Here is a 26,689-nt window from a genome sequence, read left to right on the forward strand (position 1 = left end):
TTTTTTTTCCCTGTTTTGTTTCGAGTACTTAGTTGATTTTTTCGGACCCTTTCACGGGCATACTTATTAATTATATTGCAGACTTGCACACAAACACAGTGACAACGTGTTTACCATTTCCATTTCTCCGTGTTCACCCATCCATCTTCCCTATTTGTGGTTGCATGTTTTGTTTCGAATTTCACATTGCAATTTAACAATTTTTCTCCGTTGCATAAATTTATTATAAACGGCTAAATTCCAGGCTAAGGTAATATTTACGACTAAGAGGTTAGTCACATTACTTTCGCCTACGAGAATACCTTGCATAGTTAGATAAATTAAATGCTCAAATCTTAATTTCCGATTTTTTTCAAGATGTTAGGATTAATAAATAAAATATTTATCATAAAAAAGTTCGTGGTCGTCGACATTTTTATTTCGTGTGAAAAATGCATTTTAAATTTGATTAAAAAGCAGTTAAGTTATTAGCAATGTATCAAGAAAAAACGAGTAAAGAAAATTAAGAAAACAATATCTCAATGAAAATTATACTACTATAAAGTTTTTTTGCAAGTTAATTTGGGTGGTAAATTAAAAGTGAAGCATTATACATTTTTAAAGTGAGAGATTCACTTTAGAAAGATAAAATAAAAGACTATAATTGATTAAAAGTAGTAAAAAAGCTGTAATAGTAATAAATAAATACTTATTATTAATTATTTAGTTTAAATTTTAATAAATATATGTTAGTAGATATTCAAAAAATTATTATTATTGAGACTGTTGATTTATGTATGATTTTTTTTTTTTTACTTTTGTGATGTCTTATATTCTTTCTTTTGACTTTCTCTTAAACAAAGTTGATTTATTAGTTATATTTTGTATTAATAATTAATTAAATGATTCAAATTAATGTTTATTTAATTTTTAAAAAATAATAATATATTAATTAGAATACTTAAATTAAAGTTTTAAAACTGAAACAGATAAAGATTTACCCTAAAAGGAATAAAAAAAATTTGATGAATTTGCCGAGTTGAATTACACCAACACGTGCCCGAATGGAGACATCAAGTTGATGAATGAACTCTGTGTCATCGCTGGGTAAGGTTATGACTTCAAAAAATTGATCAACATGTTTTTCTTGCTTCTACATATTCTGCATTGAAACTAAATAAAATGGAATAAAAAAACATGTTTATTTTAATGAATTGGCAGCATATATTACTAAAAAAAATAATGTGATTGTACAATACTATTTTAATTATTGTATTTTTGGAGAATTTTTATTTTTATTTCTATTTATCTGTCGCTTGTAAAATATAAGATCACATTAATTATTATTTTATCAATTATATTGTTACTTGTCACATAATTTTTAATTAATTAATTTATGCATTTATTGTGGAGTGAAAAATAGAAAACTTCACATGCATTTCTTGAATTTTACATAATAACTTTTAAAAAACAGATAAAAATTAACGAATGTAGTATAATGAATGGGCAACATAATTATTATTAATCAAGGTGACATAATTGTATGTATGTTCATTTTAGTATTTTAATGAATTGATTGATTTGAACAATTTTTAATTTAATGTAATTAGAAATAAAATTTTATCATTTATCATTTTATTATTTTGAATTAATTAATTACATTTAAGTAATGTTGAATGAATATGAGGTTGTTATGTGAATTTTTTTATTAAATAAAATTTTATTTTTTATATAATATAATAGATAACGGATAAATACATCCAATTAATTTTTAAATAAATAATTATAATTTTTTACTTGTAAGTTGCAACTAGTTAAATCTAAAAAAGAGAATTGTTATGATTTGCTTATTGCTATTACAATGATATACATGATGTGGGTTGTTTAGTATTTATAGTTTATTGTAATTAATATTTTAGTTTGTGTAACCAACGAGATAAAAGGTTATTTATATAATTAAATTTTATAATAAATAATTAATTGTGAATATATAAATAATATTATAATTGAAATTTATAATAAATAAATATTTGTTAAATATATAAATTATGTTATACATTTATGAAAAATGATATATTTTATAATACTACTGTATGATTATTTATTATTATTATTATTAATTCTAAAAACAAAAGTATAAATGATAGGTTGAAAGAAATATGATATTAAGAGATATATTTTGAAAAATTTAACTACCAAATGATTCACAATTTACTAGTAATTTGGTATCAGCATTTTTTTAAAGGTTGTTTTATTATTTAAAAGGTGAGGGTGAGGGTGAGAAGCGATGGTGTCAGGTTGGTGCACGTGGCGCGTTGTACGCAGTCTCCAGAAGCTGTCGAGGTCACAGCTCAATGAAGATAAAAACCGGACAATGATTGATTACCGGACTACGAAAATTCACCGCTTTCATTCTGAGGACACCAGGCTCATGTTAGATTCGAGTTGCTTCGAGGATTCTATAATGCGCCGGCAAAACAGTGAGACACGTCATTATTCACTTTAACTTTTTAACCCTTTTTGCCGCATAACATAACCTAACAACTTTGGGAAAGAGCGGCAAGTGCTTGGATGACATGTCTGTTTCATCCTGGCCCTGGCCCCGGCCCCACCCCTCCCTCGTTTTACGCGCTACTCCCCTTCACTGCGCGTGGCCCTTCATTCTACTAAATTCTAAATATTCATCATAATGTTTTTTTTAGCGATCATAATAATGTTTCCTTAAATTTACCAATTTAATTACTAAAATATATTACTTTTTAAATTATAATGTATAACAAATTTATTAATTATTATTTAAAAAATATACTAAATTCATTTTTAATTAATTACTAAGATAAAAAATTACACTAACAATACATACCAATTAAGTTCTAAATTTATCCCTTCTATTCTTAGAAGAAGGAAAACACTTTTAGATACATCTTAGTATATTATCAGTGTATTAAATAAATAATTTAAGTTGATTTATAAATTTTTAATTAAATTAAATGTTATTGATGCATAGATTTATAATATTTGTTAGATGGAGTTTAAAGTATATTTCACTTTAAAATTTATAATATTATTTTTTAAATTTTAATATTCATTTTATTTATTAATTTTAAATAATATACTATTGTCATTATTGTTTTAATTTTAATAATATATTTTTAAAAATATCTAATTAATTAAAAAATTTAACATATACTTATTTTTTAAATATTTTTAGCGAAAAAATCATAGATTAAGAGAAAGGTCAAATTATCAAACTCGAAAGTAAATAAAAATAATAATATCACTAAAATGAATACAATTTTATGCCGAGTTCATTAAATATTTAAGTTCATTTTTATTAGTTATATTAAAAAATTAGTTACAATAAAAAAAATTATATTTCTGAATTTTTATATAAAAAAAACATTAGTGTTATTTTCCTTAACATGGTTGGAAGGCATGAAAGATAGAATAAGTCTGTCAAAAAAAAAAAACGGAAGAATAAGAATAGACGAAAAGCACTTACATTGTCTCTCCTTCTGTATTATAGTTTTTAGGTGAATATCATTCCCTCGTAATTTGATATCACTTAAAAATGTGAGGAAATGAAACATTTTTACGAGACTCCTGTTTTTTTCAATTCTTTCAAATTGAACCGAAAACTCACATAAAAGTTATTTTTATAAAAAGAATAAAATATTTTATTATGACATATTTCACTTTATACATATAACTTTTTTTCCTTTTGATCTTCTTTACCCACGGTTTGTTTATAGTAAGAGGGAGAAACGTACAAAAAGTGTTTCAACACATGGAAAGAGTTAAGACTCTATTTGTTTTCAACAAAAGAAGAGAGAACAAAATATGACTATCCACGAAAAAGAAAGAAAAATCACCTTTTCACCATTCGTTTGAGTATAAATTAATAGTAAATTTCGTACAAAATATATGGGGTCCACCAAATTAAGTTTTTTGGCAAAATTGAGTGGATTTGTAAAGAAAGAATACATAAATTATTAAGTTTACAAAATAAACCTCTTGTGGGTAACAAGCAGAGAGAGAGACCCCATGTCACTTTCAAAATCGGGAGGGTTGATGTTATTCAATTGCCATGAAAGAGAGCTGAAGCCTGAAAGTTGTCAAAATTTTCCGGACATCGTTCATATCTTTTTTCACAAATTTAGCATGGGTTCCAACTAGGTTAAAATAGACATCATTTAACACGCATCTTAATTTTTCTTTTCGCTTAACTATTAATTTGGTCAGATTTTTAAAAGTTTGATTTTGATTGTCAAGTTTTTAAAAATAAATTAATTTTTTTTTCAAATTATTTTAAATAATTCAATTTGATATTTATGTTCTTCAAAATATAAGGATGAAATTGATTTATTTTTAAAAATTTGAGAACTAAATTAAATATTTAAAAGATTTATAGAACAAATTGATTCATTTTTTAAAATCTTATAATCAAAATAAATCTTTTAAAAATTTTGAGACCAAATTAAATAATTTAAAAACCAAATTAATAATTAAGCCTATTATTTTTTTATATCATAATAAACCATATTCTGTCATCCCCTCCCCTCGCGCTATAATTATGGCACCAATAACACAGTTGTTTTTTTAGGATTAAATACATTTTTTTAGTCATTACAATTTAACTTTTTCTTTTCTTTTTATCCTTTCAATTTTTTAAATTCTTTTAGTCATTCTAAATTATATTTATTTTATTTTTCGTAATTAAAAGTAATTTAAATGATATTTTTCTCATAATTCAAGCACTTGAATTTAAATATTCTATATCTTTTTCACTGTGTTTCATCTAAATCAAAGAATCTTAAATTTTATGTTTTTGTCTATAAATCCTTATTTTTTTATTATCTTTCAACTATTTTCATTCATTTTTTAATCAAAAGAAAACTATATCATTTCATTCCAGATTGAAAGTTCAATAAAGGAGAAATAAAAAAAAGGGGGCTAGAATACAATCGTGACACTTTTTTCTTTCATTTTCTCTCTTCACGCTATCATTTTTTTTTCATTCATGCCTATCTATCAAATAACTTCCGTTCTCTTTTTTTTTTTTTTTACTTCGTCTTCTTTCTTAAACCAAACATTCTATAATTCACAAAAGAAGGTAGTAATTAAAAGAAAATAGTAAGACCAAATGAGCCTCAAGCATAGTTTGAGATTCGTACGGAAAACATCGCACGATTTGGGGAATTTTCTTGAATGACAGTTGATTGATTACAAGTATACGCATTCATTTGTTCGTTTCCATTTTTCGCGAACAATGTTAGAACGACGATACTCTACGAATTATTGTACCGCCAAATCGGAACTTGGGTTGTTTTGTCGTAGATTTGACTTTTTTTCAAGTTAGGACTTGGGATTATATTCTAAAACTCAAATACGAAGTTATAATTATTAATTAATTACTAATATTATGACAATATATAAACTTGTAAAATGTTATAAAAATAGCAAAATTATTAAAACTTTATCTGTGTGCGAATTATTAAAACTTTATCAATTAAGTTACATGTACGCCATTTTTCAACATCAAAATCCTTATGTTCACCACCCACAGCTCAAAATAGGTTTAAGACAAGTCGCATACGTGATTGTATAAAAAACAATCAAGGTATACTACTTAATATGGAATCATCCAAGACCAACCTGTGCTGATGGGATACAACAACAACAATATGGAAGAGAAGAAGTTATCTTGCATTAATGATGCATCTAAGCTGCATGTACCAATCATCAATTATTGATGTCGCTCCGGTCCAAATCTGTTTTTTGGACATGAGGAATCATGAAATCAAAATAATGGTTTTGCTTTTCATAAGTTGCCGTGTGAGATTCTACGAAGCATTTTATTTTCCAAACATCTGAAATTGAGTTGATACTGAATAGTTTATGTGAATATTATAGTTTGTGCAGCAATATGAAAAGTAATTCAAATAAATCACTTTTTGTTCTACCTACTATTTTTCATGTACTTAATACGAGGAAGGATAACTCCCTAATTCCACTTCTATTTTATTAGGAAGACCATTCCTTGTTTTGCAAAGGACTAAAATTGATGTTTTTAAAAGGGACATTCACAATGGAATTTAATGGTGAAATAGTTAGATCTAATATTTGAGGGTCTATGAAAACTCTTATTAATGTGATGATGGTTTATGTTGTGAAAGTCACTAACCCTTCCGTGCAGGAACACTCTTAATTAAGGTGCCATGCAAATAAATAAGCTCATTTTAGCACAGTGGTCATCGTTACTTGTAATTTAGCACTTCTTGTGCTGTTATTAATATTCAGTTTGCCTATTTAAAAACAAAAAGCTTATTTTAGGTAAGACATGTGAGATGATTAGATGAATACCCATTATCAAAGCTTCTTTCGTAAAGGTCTCATGGCAAGTCATGTAAAGAGATTTACCTGCAAAGATAAATGATCTTATAAAAACATTAAAGAAAAGCGCTTAAAGCTAGGGAGATAACACATCAACTTAGTAACATTTGTTTTATTTATTTATTTATTTATTTTCATTTAAAATTGGAAAAAATATTTTTTTTTTGTCAGAGGCGACCATGGCCCCCTATCCCTATGGCATCCTCCACAGGCAACCATAGCCCCCCCGTGGGAATTCTCGCAAGCTATAGATTTCTAGTCCCTGAAAAAAAAAAACACTTTTATTACCTTCTTTTCTCTTGCTTATCTTTCTTCATTTCTTTTCTACTTTTGGGTTTTTATAGATCCTAAAACAATGTTTGTTGTTAAGAACAATAGAAATAAAAAAAATTATAGATGAACACCCAGTATATGCTAATGAACTAGAGGATAAAAGTGAAAAATATATGTTTTATATGTGATGTAATTTAACATATGGAAGTATTGTTCTTAACAACAAACATTAGAGAATTTATTATCGATCTCACTCTACGAATATAACATTTGTTATTAAATTTGAATGTTATTATTTACAATAAAATGATTTAAGGATCGACACTATTACTAAATTCGGCAGGTACATAAAACACGAAAGAAATATCTAATCAGATGAGTCAAATTGTTTTAGGTAAAAAAACACTAATTGTTTTCCACTTTTCTTTATTGGTGGAGAAGTGACAGACAAACAAAGATACTTTAAGTTAACATTGTTTTATTACGAAAGAATAATGATTCTTTGCGATAATTTTAAATCATTTTAGTCCAACAAATCGTGTACAAAATAGTTTAAAAAATATTATATTTTATCATAATAAAATTTTACATTGAGATATATTTGTTGGAATTTCCTAAAATATCTTGTTTATGATGGGAAATGTTAACATTTATCGTCGATATATACTAGATTTTGAAACCCTTGTGTGTTCATGAATTTATTATCAGTGTATGTAAATAAATATATATATATATATATATATATATATATAATTAGTAAAAAAATTCAATATTTATAAATAATGTTAATTAACATTTTATTTTTTGCATTATACGAAATAAATATTTATTTTATACAACTAAAATTTATAATTTATAACAAATAAATATTTAATATAAATTATTATTATAATTAAAATTGGTAATAAATATAATTTTTAAGATATAAAATATATTTTAAATTTATGATAAATAATTTATGCTATGAAATATTATTTATTTTAATTATTGATAGTTTATTTGAAAAATTTATATTCAAATTCAAGTTCAACCTAAAAATATTAAAAATAACAAATTGGAAGAGATAATTAAGTTAAGTTAAATCATGAATTAATATTAAGGTATAAGATGATATATTAGATGTATGTTGTGAGCATATTTAAATATTTATATAATGAGAAAATAGAGTATGCATAGAATATGTAAAATAATTTTATATTATCGTTCAATCATAATTTATTATGTATAACAAATTTAAAATTCATTTTAACAATGATTTAAGATTGGATGACAATATAAAATTATTTTACAATATCATTACACAACCATTAAAATCAATATATATATTTGGTCTATGCTATTATGTTACAACTTGTTAAACCATTCAATTAATATTAAAAATTAAAAGCACAAGAGGATAATTCATTACGGTTCATTGATGTAAGGGATACTAGGCTCAATTTCCTTAAATAATGTAACATTTCTGATTTTCAACTTTTAAGTGACTCTCACACTAAGATATTTCATGTGGTGACACTTCATTTAACATCCATGTTGGTCAAAATCTTTCATAAATAACCCTTTTCAAAATCTCAAAAATCAATTTGCTTACTTTCAGTCCTCACAAACCAAGGCTTTTCAGCATGTTTTATACTTATTAACACACTTTTTGATAAACTTTTCAGAAAGTCATCAATATCATAACTACTTCAAGTCTTTGATAGACTAATGAAAAATAGATGTATCTTGTTAATATATGTAATATCAAATAATTCATACAGTCTCATATTGCAATATCTAGATTCCTCTAATTTTGATGTGATTTAATCATGATATTACAAGTAAGATCTCATATTTAAATCTCGTAGATGAAAAAAATGTAATTAAAAGAAAAATTTTCACAAAAAATGATGAGTTAGATTTTTAGATAAAAATTAATTTTTAAAAAAGTTAGTGAATACTACCAATCACATAGTAATAAAAAAAATGTAAGAAAGTAAAGTTTATGATTTCATGAAAAAAAATTCAAATAAAAATAAACATAAGAGAGAGTGGCCGAAGAGTGGCGCTTGCTTTATATATTTTGTGTTCTCAAAATCAGGGCAAATTCGTCGTGTGGGCGAAGAGTGGCGCCTAAAACACAACGATTTCTCTTTCCTACGCAGCGGTCACGTGCGGTCTGAGGTATTCCCATCGTGCTTTTCGCTTGCTCTCTGCAACACCAGGCCACACTACTCAGTGCTCGCTGCCTGCACCACCAGCACAAACAAAATATATAAATAAAAACAAAGTTTTTCAAATCACAACACATAATAAAAGAAAAAAAACAACCCATTTAAATCGCCTCTTACCCAAACAAAACCTCAAAATCTCAATCAAAGCCTCCCCAACTTTGCTTAAATGGGTTCTTACTGAAACTTGCAGTCACAGCGCTTTCTCTCAGCCGTCTTTACTATTTATAATTAATACCCTTTACCATTATTATTACCTTACACCATGCACAAAAGATGTGCCACTCTCAGAAACAAAAACTTACCCGCAGCCTCAGATTCTTCTCCCTTGCTCATTTTATTTTATTAATATTGAATATTGAATGTATTCTTTCCCCCTCCCACTCGTGCCCTGTACACAATAATGACTCTCTTTCTACCCTCATTATCACTCTTTTCAGTTACTTTTCCTTTTCTTCTTCAATTCAACCCTTCCATTCAAGTTTGGCTTTTTAATTTAAATTTACTAATCTGTTTCGGGTGGTTTCCGGGTGTTTCTTAATTATCCCTTGTCAGAGGGCCTATTTACTGCCCCTGCCACAGTCTTTTCGTATGGTATTCACACCTAACCTCATTTGCCGCTTCTTCTTTGTCACTTACCATTACTGTTACTTGTGCCCCCTTCCTTAGTGCATCAACAAGGACTTCTGCTATTACTGCCTGCTACCTCTGCCATTTCTTGTTCTGTCCATTTCACCTTCCTTTCTCTCTCTCTCTCTCTCTCTCTTCAATGGCCACTACTCCCACCACCGTTCGTTCTTCTTCCGTCCCTTCTCTGCCTCCACCCTCTCCTAAGTCCCCGCCGGAGTACCCAGATTTGTATGGCAAGCGCCGTGAAACCGCCAGGGTTCACATGCTCGAGAGGGAAATCACTTTTCTCGAGGTGGGTTTTTTTCTTTTCTCGTTTTTGCTTCCTTTTCAATTCCACTTCCCTCCTTTACACCGTTCTGGAACTTCAACTCTCGGGTTTTTGAGAATGTTGAGGTTTTGAAATGGAGGGAATGTGACTGTAACATGCCTTTTTGTACTGATCAGAGATGGCGAATTGGAGTGGCATTTTCGTGATCGCTACTTAGCTTTCACCATGAAACATAGTAACTATTGAGTTTATCTCTGCCAGGGTTCCTGAGTAGTTAGTTAGGTTGTCTATGACTGTGACTTTTTTTTTCTTTTTTGAATTTGGAAAGAAGTGTTTGAAACTTTCAACTAATTCATAACCTCTTCCAGTGATCTTCTGCCTTTGGAGGTTTTCTAACGGTTTGATTTTGATCATTAATTTACTCATTTACTGTGGTTAATGTAAGGTGGTAGCTAACCCTCACTGCTAAAAATGTTATTTTTATTGTCAGAATCTTTTGTCTGTGGATGCTGATTGATTGTTTGGAAACAATAATGAAGTGGCATGGGTGGTTTTTCACTCACATATGCGAAACATTTTTGTGTAATTATTATTTGTTCTCATCCCCTCTCAGTAATTAGATGTTAGAGAAGTAGCAACTTGTAACATGATGGCACCGTGATTGTACAGTCAAACATGCCAATTTGGATTAAGTTTGTGCAGTTTCTGTCTGGCATCTTTTGGTATTAAAATCAAGTTTACTGACAATTTTGCATCTAGCAGGAAGAATTAAAATCTGTTGAGGGCCTTCAACCAGCTTCAAGATGCTGCAAAGAGTATGTTTGTACATGCCATTTAGATTGTGAAACCATGAAATGAAATTAGAGAAATTCCTTCGGATGTTTGAGTAATAAATTGCTAGCCAAATGTTCTTTGCTGATTAAATGCCACAATATTGCAGGATTGCTGATTATGTGATGGCAAACGCAGATCCCCTGTTACCTTCGTAAGAACTGTTTTCATCATTCATCAATCAGTATATGTTAGTTTAAAAAACATCAAGATTCTTAATTTCTTATGCCTTTTTCTCTTTCAAGCAGAACCAAGAAGAACCGCCGGTCATGTCGCTTCTGGAAGTGGCTCTGGTACCACTTGTTTATCCTGTTACTGTTTCTGTTTTTATATCAACTGTATGCATATGTATGAAAACTTGCCTTCAATGCAAATAGATTAAACAAGTTTTATATAATAATAATGATATCGCACACAAATAACTAGCTGACTTTTTTTTTTATTATTAAATAGTAATTACCAGTATCACACAAATTTTCTATCTGATGTAATACTATGTAGTCTATTTTTGCATACACATGCAGTTATTTGTTAAAAGGTATGACAAGAAAGAGATTAAGTATCAATCTCAAGCAAAGAATTTCTTTTCCACTCATGCCCCTTTTTCATTTGAGTATTTTCTTGAAAAAAGAAAACGACTAATGACTAATGAGAGGTACCCTTTCTGTGAACACTATGGTTTAGCTTTAAGGAACAACACTCTTGAGCTATGCCTAATTATAAAGATTATGGCATGTTATCTTGTCATTTTATTTTCTGCATCAAACAAACACGTTGGAGTGTTGCTGAATGATGCATTCAGTCAACAGTGGTGTGTGTATATCTGAGATAAACCGGAGTTGCCATCAGACAATGATTGATAAGCTGGTTAAATTCCATTTATTGAAGCAACACCTCATTTCATAGTAAGCCTTATTTAATAACTATCATGGTTCATGAATAACACTCCGTAACTTTTTTTATGTGCAGTGGCATGCCCTGTTTTAACCTCTCTTGGATCTGCTGTTGTTGCTGCTGTGAAGGGTTATCTTTACAACTAAAATTGCCACGCTGCTGTTGTGACTGCAAACCATGCAGTTGCAGTTGCAGTTGTCTTCCACCCATCAAATGCTGCTCCTTACCAAAGTGGAGCTGTTGTTGCTCTTGCCCCAAATCAAATTGCTGTAAAGAGGGTTGTGGTTTTGGAAATTGTTGTACTTTCCCACGTAGTTGCAATTTTGGGTGTCCAACTTGTCCATCTTGCCCCTCTTGCTGCAGTTGCAAATGCACCTGCACTTGCTCTTGCCCAAGCTGTCCGAAGGTAAGCCCATGTTGCTGTTGTACAAAGTCATGCTGGAGACCATGTTGTTTTTGTTGCTAGTATATGCTTTCCAAAGGGAAAAGCAAAAAAAATAAAAAATAAAAGAAGCAAAAAAAAATCCGAAGCTTTTGTTATCAAAATTGCATTCATAATAGCTAGAGTATAAATTTTGGAAATAGAAAGGTTATAAATGTTGTAAGTTAGATTGTGCACTATATGGATACTTGAAGCAAATGTAGTATTGTAATTGTGGGTCAGATAAGTTCGATCCTTTGCTGTTGTCGATCTCCAATGTTATGTTGCAAGTGAAATGAAAGACGCAATAGTAAGAAAATAGCTATTGATTACGATTGCATGCTTTGATCAGTTTAATCAATCAATGTTTGTTCCATTTTCTTAATGCACAAGTGTTATATATTATTAACCTTTGGCGTTTTGATGGAGCTTGATTGCGAAAGTCAGTTGGGTTCTTTTTACATGATGCAAAACCCCTGTCAGCTTCCTGAAAACACGATAAGGATAAAGCGTTTTATCTCCGAAAACAGAAAAGAAAAAATGTTTTCTCTTTTGTCTCATTGATTTTTTTTTCCTCAAAGTTTCAAACCCAGTGGTCCTACCAGAAAGTTGATGATCGACGAAATAATCAAATGGCACGGCAGGAAAATAAGTGATTGCTGTGAACTACCTTTTTCTGCATATCTGACACGGGACACAGGACACTGGAAATGTCTATTCATTTGGTACACGGATTAGTAGCCATTCATGGCCAAAGATCGTTTGGAATAAGACCCTTCGAAATAACTAGTAATTAGTAATTCAGAGGAAGTGTTAACTTTGAAATGACCGTGTGTAGTATGTACTGCGGTAGAACATGCCACAACCTTTAACTGCACGCCTGTACCAACACAGGAAGAGAAAAATAAAACAAAATCCATCAATTGCACATGGGTTGTTCAGGAGCGCAAAATTGCCCGTAATCTGTTTCCGTTTTTGTGAAATCGGCCACCTGATCCCGGGATCGGTAAAAAATAGTCATTACCAGCATCTCGCTCAGCCTTTGTCAGTCCACGTTTGGTTCACTGTGAAACTTTAGTTTTAGTAAACCATGCATGATCTGGAGAAACATGTACACCATTTGAAGCATTATTCAATTCAACGCTGATTGAGGATTCTGAAACTATGAAATTAATAATAGTCGTAAGCACTCTTGATACATAGCATTATGGAACGTGAGACGCGAGTGTCATGTTGCATTAGCTTTTACAATCTGTTAATACAATTTCAGTCTTGACTATGATGGTAACAGGAAGGTGCCTGAAGACTAAAGTCATGCAGCTTTTTTTTTTTTTTTTTTCTGCACTCTAGTCTATAGACTATTACCGTTAGGCTTTAAATATTATAGTGTACTCCAACGAATAACAAAGTCAAAAATATGTCCATGTAAAAGCAAGCGGGGTCCTAACTTGGTGTAGTTGATTGGTCCACATAATAGTACCAAAATCAGAAGTAACGGAATCATTAAGAGTCCTATTAGAGAGAAACGTGACCGTGTAGGTTTGGCTTTCCCCTAGTTGTCGAAACTGAAGCCTTCTAGGGTTGACGGTGACGTGGACCGTGGATGGCACGCTGAGCACCAGATCATAGACAGATCCCGGCTCCCCCACGTTGGTCAAGGTGCGCGTGTATCGAAGAAGCTTGTTGCTTCCGAAAACAAGCGAGAAGGATGGATAGTTGAGCTCGGCCGGGTCAGCGAATTTTTTTGAGCAATTGGCATCAGGATCCTTCACAACAAGTCTGAGATGGTCGAGCGTGTAGTTCAAGGAGCACAAAAACGCAATGTAGTCTTGGGTGGAGGCTTCATAAACAAGCCCAGGAGATAGGGCCTTTTGTGGGTTGACATGACCGGCCCCATAGGCCCATGGTGTGGAGATGGTTTCTTCTCCCTTTGCATCACGAATTGGTGACTCTGTGTTGTCATTGGTATAAGCCGTTGTCATCAGTGCTGATTTGATCGCACTTGGACTCCAATCTGGATGTGCTGCTTTCAACAACGCAGCCAAACCACTTATGTGGGGACAGGACATGGAAGTACCAGACATAATGTTAAAGTTAGTTTTGCGACTGTCTTCTGTGCCTGATGGGCCAACCGCCCCCGACCATCCCGCTAATATGTTCACTCCAGGCCCAATAACATCCGGTTTTAGTATTTGGGCCGTGACTCCATTCGGCCCTCGGGAGCTGAACGCTGCTACTACTGGCGAGGGCCTCACGTTCAACACGGTCCCACCGAAGCTCAGTACAGCGGTTGGATTAGGATCCAACGACGCGTACTCTCTGATCTCATCTCCCGCTGATTCCCCCACCGCCACGGCGGCCACCAAGTGACTATCGGCCACCAGTCCCTCCCCGCTCGCCGCCGTGTTGGCGAGTATCATCCCAACCCCGCCGGCGTCGCGCACCACCGCACCCTTCTCCACGCGCGAGTTGAGTCCCCTGTCACAAATCACCACCTTCCCGCGCACGCTCTCCGCGTCGAGCGAACCCGGCATGCAAATGCTGCCCGACGAGTTCGACCGGTCGCTGAAATAAACCAAACCAACCTGTTCGTCTCCCATCCCTTCTCCACTGTAGAGCGAAACTCCGGCGAAGCGTTTTCCGTTCCCGAGAGTGGCGTACGCCGGAAAATCACGGTCCAGAGTGCCGGCTCCGACGGTCATGATCCACGGAGCGACATTCGCGACAGAACCGCCGCGAGGTCCGGTATTCCCCGCGGAGCAGGCGACGAAGATGCCTCTCTCCAACGCCGCGAAGGCTCCGATGGCGATGGTGTCGAAGTAGTAAGGGACGGAGGAGGAGCCTCCGAGGGAGAGCGAGAGGACATCGACGCCGTCCTGGATTGCCTGATCCATTCCGGCGAGAATGTCGGAGGCGAAGCAGCCGCCGGTCCAGCAGACCTTATAGGCCGCCACGCGCGCCTGTGGCGCCATCCCGCGAGCAGTGCCGGTGGCGTAGCCGAGGAGCGTGGCGTTGGCGACGGCGGAGCCAGCGGCGGTGGAGGCGGTGTGCGTGCCGTGGCCGTCAAGGTCACGCGGGGTAGCAGGGTCTCTGGTTTTTCTAGCGTTACTAGAGGCCATGCGGTAGCCCTTGGAGAAACTGCGAGCTCCGATGAGTTTGTTGTTACAGAGAGAAGGGTCGAAGTCAGGTGCGGACTCGCAGTTACCGCGCCAGCGCGTGGGGATTTGCGGCATTTGAGAGTCGTCGAAGCTTTGCGATTCGGGCCAGACGCCAGTGTCGAGGACACCGATGACGACGTCGTGTGAGGCCTGGTGGAGGTCTTGCCAGAAGGCGGAATGGGCCTGAAGGCCCAGGAACTCGGGGGTGCGAGTGGTGTGAAGCGTGTAGCGCGTGTCTTCGTAGACGGCCAAGACGGAATGGGAAGCTCGAAGCGCGTGGGCTTGTTGAGGGTCGAGAGTGGCAGCGAAGCCGTTGTAAGCGGCGGTGTAGGCATAGAGGAGAGAGTCTGGAGAAGAATCGAGTGTGGCAGTGTACCAGTCACGGTGCGTGGGGTGCACGGTGGAATCGTGGCGGTGTTTCATGTGTACTATGTAAGTCTTCTTGGTCGCAGATAGTAGTGTGAGTTGGAGGAGAAAGAAGGAGAAGAAGTAAAGGGAAATTGATGAGTCCATGGCTGCTTAATTACAATAAACAAGTGTAGTGTGACTTTGCCTCTCTTATAAAAACAAGAATTTGGGGGTGGCCGTGGGAACTAATGCTAAATCATCCTCACTTGTCACATTCTCCTCTTCAAAAATCCCGGGCTTTTCAGTTTTCGCAACGGCTTTTCCTCTTCCACTCCTTCTCCAAACATCTTCAAACTCATTTTTTTTAATTTTAAGTGTCCACGATTCTGCCCACGTTATTTTATATTACTAGCTTTTAACTTATCAAAATGAAAACTTTTCATTGGGCTCAATATTTCATTCTTAACTTGAAAATTGTTTCTTTAATTTTTCAGTTATTTTTCGATTAAAGGATCATTCATTTTTTTTTATATTTTTGCTTTGATTTTAATCATAGGAATGAGTTCTATATTCTAAAAATAATTATATTCAACACAAAAAAATAGATTTCTTTTTTGTCCATCAACATTAATAACTAATAAGAATTTCTTGCCCTTATACTGTTGGTGAACTACATGTCTTAAAATCATGAGGGGAAGGCAAAAATCTTTTCAAAATGATTTTTTAGGGAGGTAATAAGACAATTAAGCTCTTAACACCAATAACCAATATGGAGATTTGAATCAATGCATTTGAGAAGTGAAAGTTGCTATCTAAATCTCTTAAGCCAGTTGGCATAGCTAGGGGCAAAATATCTTAGTACTCTCTGTTTGATAGAAGTGATTTTGAGAAGGGAGCAGAGACAGAATTAAGTGTGAATATTTTGGTGGAAATGAGTTATGATAGAATTAATTGGGATTTCAGTGGGTCTCAATTAAAATTTCACTTCCTTGTGTGATGCCGCTACATGCGACTGAGCAGTGTGCGTTTTTATTTATATATATACTTACCCTTGTTGTTTCTAAATTGAACCCTATATCACTTTTGAATAATCATCATTGAAATTGAATTCAACCATCTGTCACTTTTGAATAATCGATTATTGGAATTGTGTTGAATCGTTGCATAATTGATTATTTGTATCATTTAATCGAATAAATACATCAATTTTTAATCGATTATATATTAAATTAAATCGATTAAATTCAGTCAACTGGCACAAAAAAGGAAGTAGTGTGTGAATCTGATAACAAGGGTGTAGTCACATCCTTGAATGATTGGGAAGATGACCGCATAGCTTTAAATGCATATGGAAAAGGAGCTTATGGCTATTCGATCTTTAAGCCTTCAAGAGACTCGAAGGTTTCTTTTACTCACATACCTCATGACTCATGTCGCGGATAGGCTGGCTAGCTAGATGGGGTGCAGGATTGATAGACATGGATGCTCACTGGAGCTCACCACCAGATGCTATTTTAGATTTTGTTGAGGCTTGATCTTTCCTCAACGGTAGAGCTAGCCTTTGTTCTTTTCTTTTCCTATTCCTATGTACCAAAAAAAATAAAAATTAAAGATATAATAGTATTTTTGCCGCTTTATTCATTTGTCTAACCCTATTTCATTCAAACCAAACAATTTTATTTTGTTATTTTTACTTTATTTCACACTCATTTCTCTTAAATTAAACAATCCAACTTTCTACTTTGTTTTCATTATATTTCTCTTTTCTCTAATTATTTTTCTTCTATTTGTATGTATTTGTTCATTTTCCACCTAGAGTGAAAACATGTTTTGACTCAAGAGTTTTAAGATAAAAAATGAAGAATAAGAGTATGTTTGATTTTCTTCACACTTTTTAATTTTTAAATTAATTTTATATTAGTTTATCATTTTTAATTTTTATTGTGAACAATATTAAATTAGAAAATATTTATTAAAAAATTACTTATATATTTTATAGAAATCTATTTTCAGACTTTCCTTAAATACAGCCACGTGAAACGATGGAGAATTAAACGTTGAATATCAACATCACCCGCGCGGCAATCTTACTATACCAAGCACTTGATTCATAACAATGTCATTTACCAATCCGAGATTGTGAAGGATAGATTTCGGGGGAGATACTTTTGTCTTCATCAAATTATGAACAAACACATGAAGACATGGATTAAACAGCTGGAAACGCGTCACGGAGGAGGGTCCACCTATATCTTCACCATTCTTTGTTCATGCAAGAGAGTGTTTTAGTGGAAATTAAATCTCTGCCTATTCTTTTTGTACTATGCTCGTTAAGTTCACTGATACACCACATCTTCTCTTGATTCGACCATATATATGCACCACACTTTACGGCAAGGCTGCTAATAACAATATATGCTGCATTCAACTATTTATCTTTAGCTAAACCTCATTTGTGTTTGTTGCCCACGATAGAGTATTACTGGTATTACGTTATATTTCAGATGTTATGCAAAATTATGTTGTTGAAAAGAAATCAAAGAGTCATTAGATGTGTAGAGGATGAATAAACGCCTTTTAATTTTTCTTTTGTCCTCAAATATAATTTGACGTCCATTCCAAATTAACTAGTAATATTTAATTGAAGGTTCCCTTGTTTCTATGCATATATATAACTTAACATATATAATTTTTCTTTCTTGTTTTCCTATCCACTCACGGACTTCGCAATCAAAACAACAATATAACAAAGAAGCAATTACAAAACGAAGCACAACAAAAAGTACGTAGCACAACGACAAGAATATGACGTATGCGTGCATGCTTTATTAATTTTCTCCAATGAATGGTTTCCTTGTTAGACAATGGACATCCATCCCACTCGTGCTGAACAGTGTATACTAGAGCTGGGTTCAGTTTGAATTTTTTTTTCCACAAGTATTCATAAGAAAAGAAATGATAAGGAGATGAAACAACTCGATTTTTTATAAGTTCAAAATTAAGTTATATACTTTAACTTTTGGAAAAGTGAGGTGAGAAAGGTTTTCAAGAAGTTATAATTCAATTGTATACATTTTTATTTTATTCATATTTTGAGAGATTGTTAATGAAAAAAACCCACGATTATACTTATATTTTTAAAGTAGAAAAAATGAACAAGGAAGGAAGAAGATTTGAGAGTGATCAACATAGAAGATCGAGTCATTATGTAGACTTCAGTAATGTAATTGAGATAATCTTAGTGTCTATGAAAAGTTCAAGAAAGGAATTACAATTGTCATAAAGCGATTAATTCAGATCAGATTCAATGTGGATCATATATAGATGAAATAAGACTTGAAGTTGATGGTTTGTCCAGACAACCTAACATAATTAAGTGTAGCATGTTGAGCTTATATCAACTGGTTGAGCTCAAAATGACATAAGAGTAATGCCAAAATTTTAATGACAAATCTATTTAATTACAACTCTCGTGAAGATATCTAAAGTGAATACAACCTATTGCTTGTCCAGTGTACTCTACCACTATATAAAACTAAAAAAGAAGAAGAAAAACACCCAACGGAGAGTGTTTGGCGCAACTTTTGCTACAAAATCTTGTCCAGCGCCTCCAAGAAGTTCTCCCAGCAACCAAAAGTAGTTTTGAAGGTCCTAAATTAAGTTTAATTAAATGCACAAAGAAAAGGATTTGAGGTATTTTTTGACTTTCTAATGAACGAGAGTGAATGCATGAAGCTCTTTGGAGTCATTCTCCACAATTATGATTGAAGTGGGAGAAATCTTTGAAGATTTATGAATCTATCCTCAATTTTTAGACTTATAGTACATAAATATTAAAATCATATCAAAATTATGCTACTTAATAAAAAATGAAGAGAGTAAGCGCTAAAGTGTATATAGGACAAAATGTAAAGAACAAATAAAAACTGATATATATTATTTAGAGGAAAATTTTGTTAAACATAATAATGCTACTTTATTTGACCTGATATTCAGATATTAGTACTGGTAAAAAACCAAATGTAAATAACTATACTTTTATTTAACTTATCAATGGTCTTAAGATATATATATATATATATATATCTATAATTATATATATATATATATAATTAGTGTTTTTCTCATTCTCTTTCTCATGTACGTGAACATTACCTTAATTAGTCAAATATTTAAAATGATATCTACGTATCTATTAGGGATGGTAAGGTGGATTGAATTTGCCTAACCCGCCAAGAATAATATATAGGAGTAGGTTAAGTGATTTAACCCAACAAACCGCCCTAACCTACTAATTTAAATTCATTTGAGGTGAACTTTCTCGATACAACAAGTTATTTGTGGTTAACATGTTTGATACAACAAATTATTGCGTGAAATAAATGTCGCAGAGTTATTTGGGAAATAAGTGAAATCCCTCATTCATGTAGACAAAAGAATACAGAGATATTCCATATTTGCATCTATACATACTGCTAGTAGAAGCATATATAAAAAATAACTTTATATTTTAGCATATCGACTCAATTCGTGTGTCTATTCATAATTTCATTGAGTAACTCATGATATTCCCGTTTAAACTCATGTAGTACAAGTTACAACGGCTACTATTTAATTCTCAAGATTAGGACAACCACCTAATTAACGTTAGTTTGTACCCATAAAAAAAGGTGGGGGATTAGCTATCCCTTGATTCCCTTATGAATGTGACTCTCAAGATTGGAACATAAAGAGAGTCTTTTATTATATGCAGATAGATTAGGGTGTTCACCGGTATGAGTTGCTGTAAATTTAAATTCACCCAAATGAATTTAAATAAATTAAATTAAATTATTTATGTATTTGAATCAAAATCGAATTAAATTAATCAAAATCATTTATTTACGGATTAAGTCACTCAAAAAAGAATTGAGAAAATCAAATCAGATCAAATTCTAAATTTGATCAGAATCGAATGGGGTCACGAACACCCGCTTAATAGAGGGAGCCAGGGCATACGTACAAATCAGAAAGTTTCCGTGTCTGCATGCGTAGTTGCTGTTGGCTGTTTCTGTTTGTGGTTGCACATGCATTCGCGGTTACTTTCTCTCTTGTCATCGTTATCGTTAATATTTACAATTAGCAACTGTGAAAACGCGTCTTTCACTTTATCAAAGAGAGCAATCACGACAACAACTTTCTTATAACATCATCAGCATCACCATGCATGCGTATATAAGAGAAGAAAAATATTGTATCTTGGCTTTACATAAGCTCCTCTTCGATCGCATGTGCCCTCGCAAGTTTAATTTCATGAGCTCTCTATACTTTACACAAATGCATTTGTATTTACATGTCTAAATATATGGATATAAAACCATTTTAAATGAGTTCTACAACATTAGATACCTAGCTGCATTGTAATCTCCCCATTCAATATTGTTTTGTCCCCTTGTACAAAAATTACAAAATTCATAGGGATCTTTTCGTCTGACACATATTCACGGGTTTATATGTTCAAACCAAGTGATGCTGCTGATGCATATGGCCCATTTACATCAAAAGCGCGATTGATGATAACTTGTTTATTATTATGGTTCGATAATAAAATCCTTTTACTTGTAACAAAAAATAATAAAATCCTTTTATTTGTTTTTAATTGTTACAACTTGCAAATATTATAATTATTTTTTATATTTGCTAATATTTTATGCAAAAGAAGAATATTTAACTTTCCATTCAAGGACAGTCAAATAGACTATAATAACATTTTTGCCTGACAAACTGTACGTGTACATAATTACATGCAATTTAAATGAAATAAACAGTATTTTTACTTTTAATCTATATTTTTTTTAACCAATGATATTTTAAAAGTAAACAATATAACCTTACTTTCTTATCCATTGATTTCAAACCTGAAAAATAAAAGTGCAAAAATTATTCTCTATTCTCAAATATTGTTAAAAAGATATTGATACTCATATATATGTCATGTCATACGACATAATTTAACGATATATATCATATTTTTTGTGGTGTGAAATGAGGGAGTGTATCATAACGATTAAAAACTAAAGGATAAATTTATGCCATTTAATACAATATTTTTTGAGAACGTTCTATCCTTTAATAATGTATCTACCTTTTATTGTAATTACCTATAATTAATTCACAATTAATTTGTTTTCTGACCTTAAACTTAACACAATGTAAACAGGCGAGTATGATTAATTCTAACATGCCCTACTTATTGCCACGGGTTGGCTACTGTTATCTTAATGCATGTTAATGATTTTATGTTTGATTCAATTTTTATTTTAAAAATTCAAATCAATTAATCGTTTTATAAAATCTACTAGCAGAAGAAACTAACTGTTAATAAATCACAGTTCATTTCTTTATTAAAAAAAGTGCTTAATTGTATCTTGAACGGGTCATCTATGGAGATATTGGGTGAGAAGCAAGAAAATATTCATAACAATAATTTATCGGATAATAAAGTCAAATATAAGGAATAAACAAGATTCGGTTTGATTTATTTGTCATCTGAAAATTAAAACCACACTGCACAAATTAAATCAAAGAAAAATGATACTTCAGTTTCTCAGAATGAAAATATATTTAAAATTTCTTTTACAAAGGAACAAGTAAACAGTCGCTTTGGCCGAGTGGTTAAGGCGTGTGCCTGCTAAGTACATGGGGTTTCCCCGCGAGAGTTCGAATCTCTCAGGCGACGAACATTAATTTTTATGTTTTTATCGTTCCAATAAACTACTTTGCTATCTTATGCATCTGGCAAAGGTCCAAAACCAAACGTTGGGCCCTATTCACCGGAATCATTCAAGTCCAAAACACCATAGCAGTACACAGTGTTTGTGTCACTCTTTCAAAACAAAAACAAAAAACCTTCATACTAAAATACTAGAATTTTGTTACCCAGCATGCTAGACCCTTACAGCCTCACTTATGAGCAATTTGTTTGGTACTCTAATTTTTTTTCCATATTTAGTTTAAGTTACATATTTTTCTCCTGTTTTATTTAAACATTTAAATAAAGAAAAATAAATATCAAAATCAAGTTAAGGGAAGAGTGAATTATAAGAGTGAAGTTTTTTTTTCTTCCTATTTACATTTACATGAAACTTTCTGAATTAGAAAAAAAGTACTCGCAAACATTTCAAATCTTCAGAATTAAAATCGCATTGTTTATGACATTATCTTTTGATAGGTTTTAATGGTGATGTAAACAAGTTAAACACACGTAGAAAACTTAAGTAATATATGTGGGTGTTAATGTTCAAGTATGACTCCTTTTTTAGTAAAAAAAAAGTATGATTCATTTATTTTAAATGAAACAACCTTGAGCTTGCTTATTAGAGAAAAAAGAGCTTGAATTTGATTTGTTTTGTATATTTATAATTTTTTCATTTTTTTAATATACTTTAAAAGTGTTTTATAAGTCCATTAATTTAGTATTTTTTTTATAAATATTTTCGTGTTAGAAAATGAGATAAAAGTACAGAGAATGAAAATATTTAACAAAATCATGGTTGGGTTAACATCTCATCCTTAATTTGGAAAGCATACACACACACACACACATATATATATATAAATCCACTTTGAATCCCACTTAATCAAAATTGCCGTGTGATTTTAAAATAAGTGAGCATTTTTAGCTTTTTATCAGGAAGTATTGACTAAATGTAGAATTTACAAAATATATCTATAGTTACATTCCAAAGGTGGTTTTATTATATCGTCTAAATCAAATAATTCTCATTGTATTAGGCCAACAACATACGTTGCAATTGGGGACAAACTTCAAACTTGACGCGTCTTGAGCCATCTGTTAATTCAGTTAAAGTGAAAAGCATGGTTATAACTTATAAACACCCCACGTAAAGACACAATTACAGTAAAAGAAGGAACATTTCTAAAGAGGGAAAGCAATTCCACGGCACAGCCTAGCTCGGTTTGCTTGCTTGCATGGTCATTAGATATCTTCCATGGTTTGAGCAGATAACACAAAACCAGCATGATATTTACAAGTCAAAGGTGGCTCAAACTTGGGCCAAACAACCGTTTAGGGGTAAATTTTTTTCTAAATCATCAAATGGAGTAAATTTTAAATAAATATCAAGAAAAGAATAAATAGTAAGAAATGACATCACTTCTGAGTTTAAAATTGTAAATCACTTTATAACTTTTATTTTTTTTTCTTTTCTATTAAAATCGTGAAAAAATTTATAACTTCTTATTTAAAAAAATAAGAACTTTTTGAAGTCGTAAATAATTTTATTTAAATTATTATTTTATTTAATATTTTTTATACTTTTGTATATTATTTTGATTTAATATTTTCTCTATTTTTTCTAATGTTATATAGTCACAACTTAATTTTATTAGTGATTAATTTATAAAATATATTAAATAAAAAATAAAAAATATTAAATAAAACTACGTAACTGAGTTATGGATTAGACATTTATAATATAATTTTATATTATGAATTGTCGGGCGATCCATAATAAACATCAAGCAAATAATAGAGTGCATTAAATAATTTCCTTGACCATTTCAGATTTTAGCACATTGGGCCTGTGATGCAGGGAGCAATCATTTGAGGTTGTGGCTTCCTCCACTACTCAAGTTGTTTTTTTTCATTTTTTCGGAAATGTTTGTTTGACTTTTTGGATTAATCATTTCGGAACCTAAAAAAAGAAAATGCATCAAGAATGTATTACATTCCAAAAATACATTTCGGATTGGCCATCTTGAAAGATGAAAAAAAAATACAAGAAATAATTGGGAAGTACATGGAGCAATTGGCATCGATCTTTTTACTTACAAAAATTGTTCTGGATCAAGTTTAAATTTAAATAAATTTTAGAAAGTAGGATATGTCCAAATAATATACTCCTTTGGGTTCGATGTTCTTTTTATAATAAATAAATTTTAGTGTATCTATTAAACTTGTTTTGACGTATCAACTTGTTATTTTTTATAATCTTATGAAACTTAGTTTTAATTTTATATTTCGCATAATCGATTTAAATATCTAAAAATAGACATTACATTATTGAATATAAAAGTCACATTTAAGGAAGAAAAACATTATTAAAGACAAATATTAAAGTCATAGATAACATTTTATTAAAGAATACGGTACAAAGAGAGAACCCCTAAAAAAATGTAAAAAGAGAGAAACAATTAAGGGAGATTTGAATCGCAAGATTAAAGGAAAATCATACAAATATTAACAATATTCTTTGAAGTGGGTTTATTTTAAAGTGAATAAATAAAACTGTATTTAAGTTTACTTTAATCCAAAGTATTATATTATAATTTTTATAATTTTCTAAAATTTGAGAAAATACATTTTTCTATATTTATTTTGAAGAGAAAAAAAACATTTTTGTTTAAAGAGAGACTTACAACAAATTCAATAAAAAAAAAAAGAGGGAGGAGATCAAAGAAAATGAAAATGAAAAAAAAAACATTATTGAATTCACCCTGTCGTACCGCCTGAACCTGTATGATGCATCAATCTCTAAGATGCATTTTTGTCCTTTTATATCCACATCCCCATCAAATGATGGGGAACCAATATTCTGAATTTAGTGAATTAGATTAAGATATTATATATAATACATAATGGTCCATATTTTTATTGAGAGGACAGCTTAACCAATTGAGTCGGAAGGTAAATCTGTAAATTAAAGGTTTGAATTCTGAATATGCATGCTTCCTCTTTATTCATTTTTTTTTGTCAAAAATTAATATTATTTCAAACACTGACGCGTATATATATATATCCCCTTCCCCTCGAGATATTGCTAATACTTTAAACAACACTCAGTTGAAACCTGCTGAATAATAGTAAAACAGAATATTACAAACATAAATCAGTATTTTACCAGTGGATCAAGGTCCATACACCATCATATGTATCAGTCTACCCTTTTTACCGCCCAAGAACACCAATTGACGTTATGAAATTTAATCCTAATTGTGCCTTTCCTCCCAATATTTGAAAGTGCATGGAACTTGATCCACCGAGTCCAATGACTACAAAGATCTCTTTATTCTTGCGTGCCTTTTGTTTTTTTTAAACCACACGCCTAGTAATAGTTTTTTTTTCTTCCTTTTTCATAAGCCTAAAATGAAATAAAGGAAAAGAAACAAAACCAAGGACAACACGATGACCCCGAGAAGAAAGCGGCATAGACCTAACACCGGACTATGGTGGTCGCCAGTGCCCCCGCCGCCACCACCACCATTGCGTCTTGATCTTTTGGGATTTCTCCTTCGCGGCTTCATTGTTTTATCTATACTCTTGTCTCGGTTCATCACTTAGAAACGCTGCACAAATCCCACACCGGAAATCAAGGCTAGGTTTCTAGTTATGGGTGCATATAAGAAGAGACAGAAGTAGAAAATGATCTCATAAAGGGAAAGAGGCTGGCCTATTTATAGTAGTAGTTTTCATACACTTGCAACTTACAAGGTATAGAAGTAGGGTTTTTAAACCACTTACAAGGGAAAAAACATGGGTGTTTCCAGGCATGAACCCAGCAAGTTCTTGGAAAATACCTCCTCAATTAATTACCTTTCTATTTACTTTGTACTCTGTTTGGTTTCGTGTAGGATGAGGTTATGCTTTGCATATTGGGTTATTGATTGGTTCACTTTAGGGATCTTTTATTCTGGTCGCGGTGGACTTAGTATGTATGTGACGAAGCTTTTGACATGGAAGACTAATTTGACCGTCACATAAAGATTATTGTTTGTTTGCCAATAACTTCATATTATTTTCTTGTAAGATGGATTCCTCTTGTTATTTAATCTTTGCAATTAGTTAGATTGAGTACAAAAAATGGTAGATTATGTTGAATTCCAAATTTTTATTTATTTATGTAAAAATTAAGTTAACTATACGGATTTAATATAGTTTTTAGTACCCAAATACCTTGAAGTGTATATTAGGCAGCAGATGACTGATATGCTCAACTAGTCAAAGAAATGAATAAACATTTTAATTAAAAATGCTTTTCACTTTCTTCTGTTTTATTTGATTGGCTGATGACTGATGAGGAGGGTAAGAGACCTGCTTGTGGTTTAGAAATGGTCTAACTTCAAATGAACTTCAGTGTGAAGCGATCACGATACACCACAGCGCGATGTGCTGTATCCAATTTGCAGTCAAACAAACCCTTTGCTATAGCAGATACCACACTGTTAGCAGCTTTTGTGCCCTTGGTGAAGACCTTACCTATGATTGAATTGTTTTGTTTGTATC

The 26,689-nt window shown here is 32.1% G+C and overlaps 2 protein-coding genes and 1 non-coding gene across 3 annotated transcripts; 2 read left to right on the plus strand and 1 right to left on the minus strand.

Annotated features, from left to right (window-relative positions):
- Positions 1–8,752: 8,752 nt before the first annotated feature.
- LOC114393724 (guanine nucleotide-binding protein subunit gamma 3-like) lies at positions 8,753–12,245 on the plus strand. Its single transcript, XM_028355142.1, has 5 exons — positions 8,753–9,777; positions 10,516–10,568; positions 10,694–10,738; positions 10,833–10,877; positions 11,554–12,245. Exons 1-5 carry the CDS (start codon positions 9,625–9,627, stop codon positions 11,942–11,944), a joined length of 687 nt encoding a protein of 228 aa, XP_028210943.1. The 5' UTR covers positions 8,753–9,624; the 3' UTR covers positions 11,945–12,245.
- Positions 12,246–13,035: 790 nt separating this feature from the next.
- Positions 13,036–15,794, minus strand: LOC114393723 (subtilisin-like protease SBT1.8). The gene has a single exon (XM_028355141.1). The coding sequence runs from the start codon at positions 15,568–15,570 to the stop codon at positions 13,309–13,311; it is 2,262 nt and encodes a 753-aa protein (XP_028210942.1). The 5' UTR covers positions 15,571–15,794; the 3' UTR covers positions 13,036–13,308.
- Positions 15,795–22,041: 6,247 nt separating this feature from the next.
- Positions 22,042–22,123, plus strand: TRNAS-GCU. The gene has a single exon. It is a non-coding gene; the product is annotated as a tRNA-Ser (tRNA).
- The last annotated feature ends 4,566 nt before the right edge of the window (positions 22,124–26,689 follow it).

Source organism: Glycine soja, chromosome 17, assembly GCF_004193775.1.
Source record: "Glycine soja cultivar W05 chromosome 17, ASM419377v2, whole genome shotgun sequence".
Lineage (NCBI taxonomy): Eukaryota > Viridiplantae > Streptophyta > Magnoliopsida > Fabales > Fabaceae > Glycine > Glycine soja.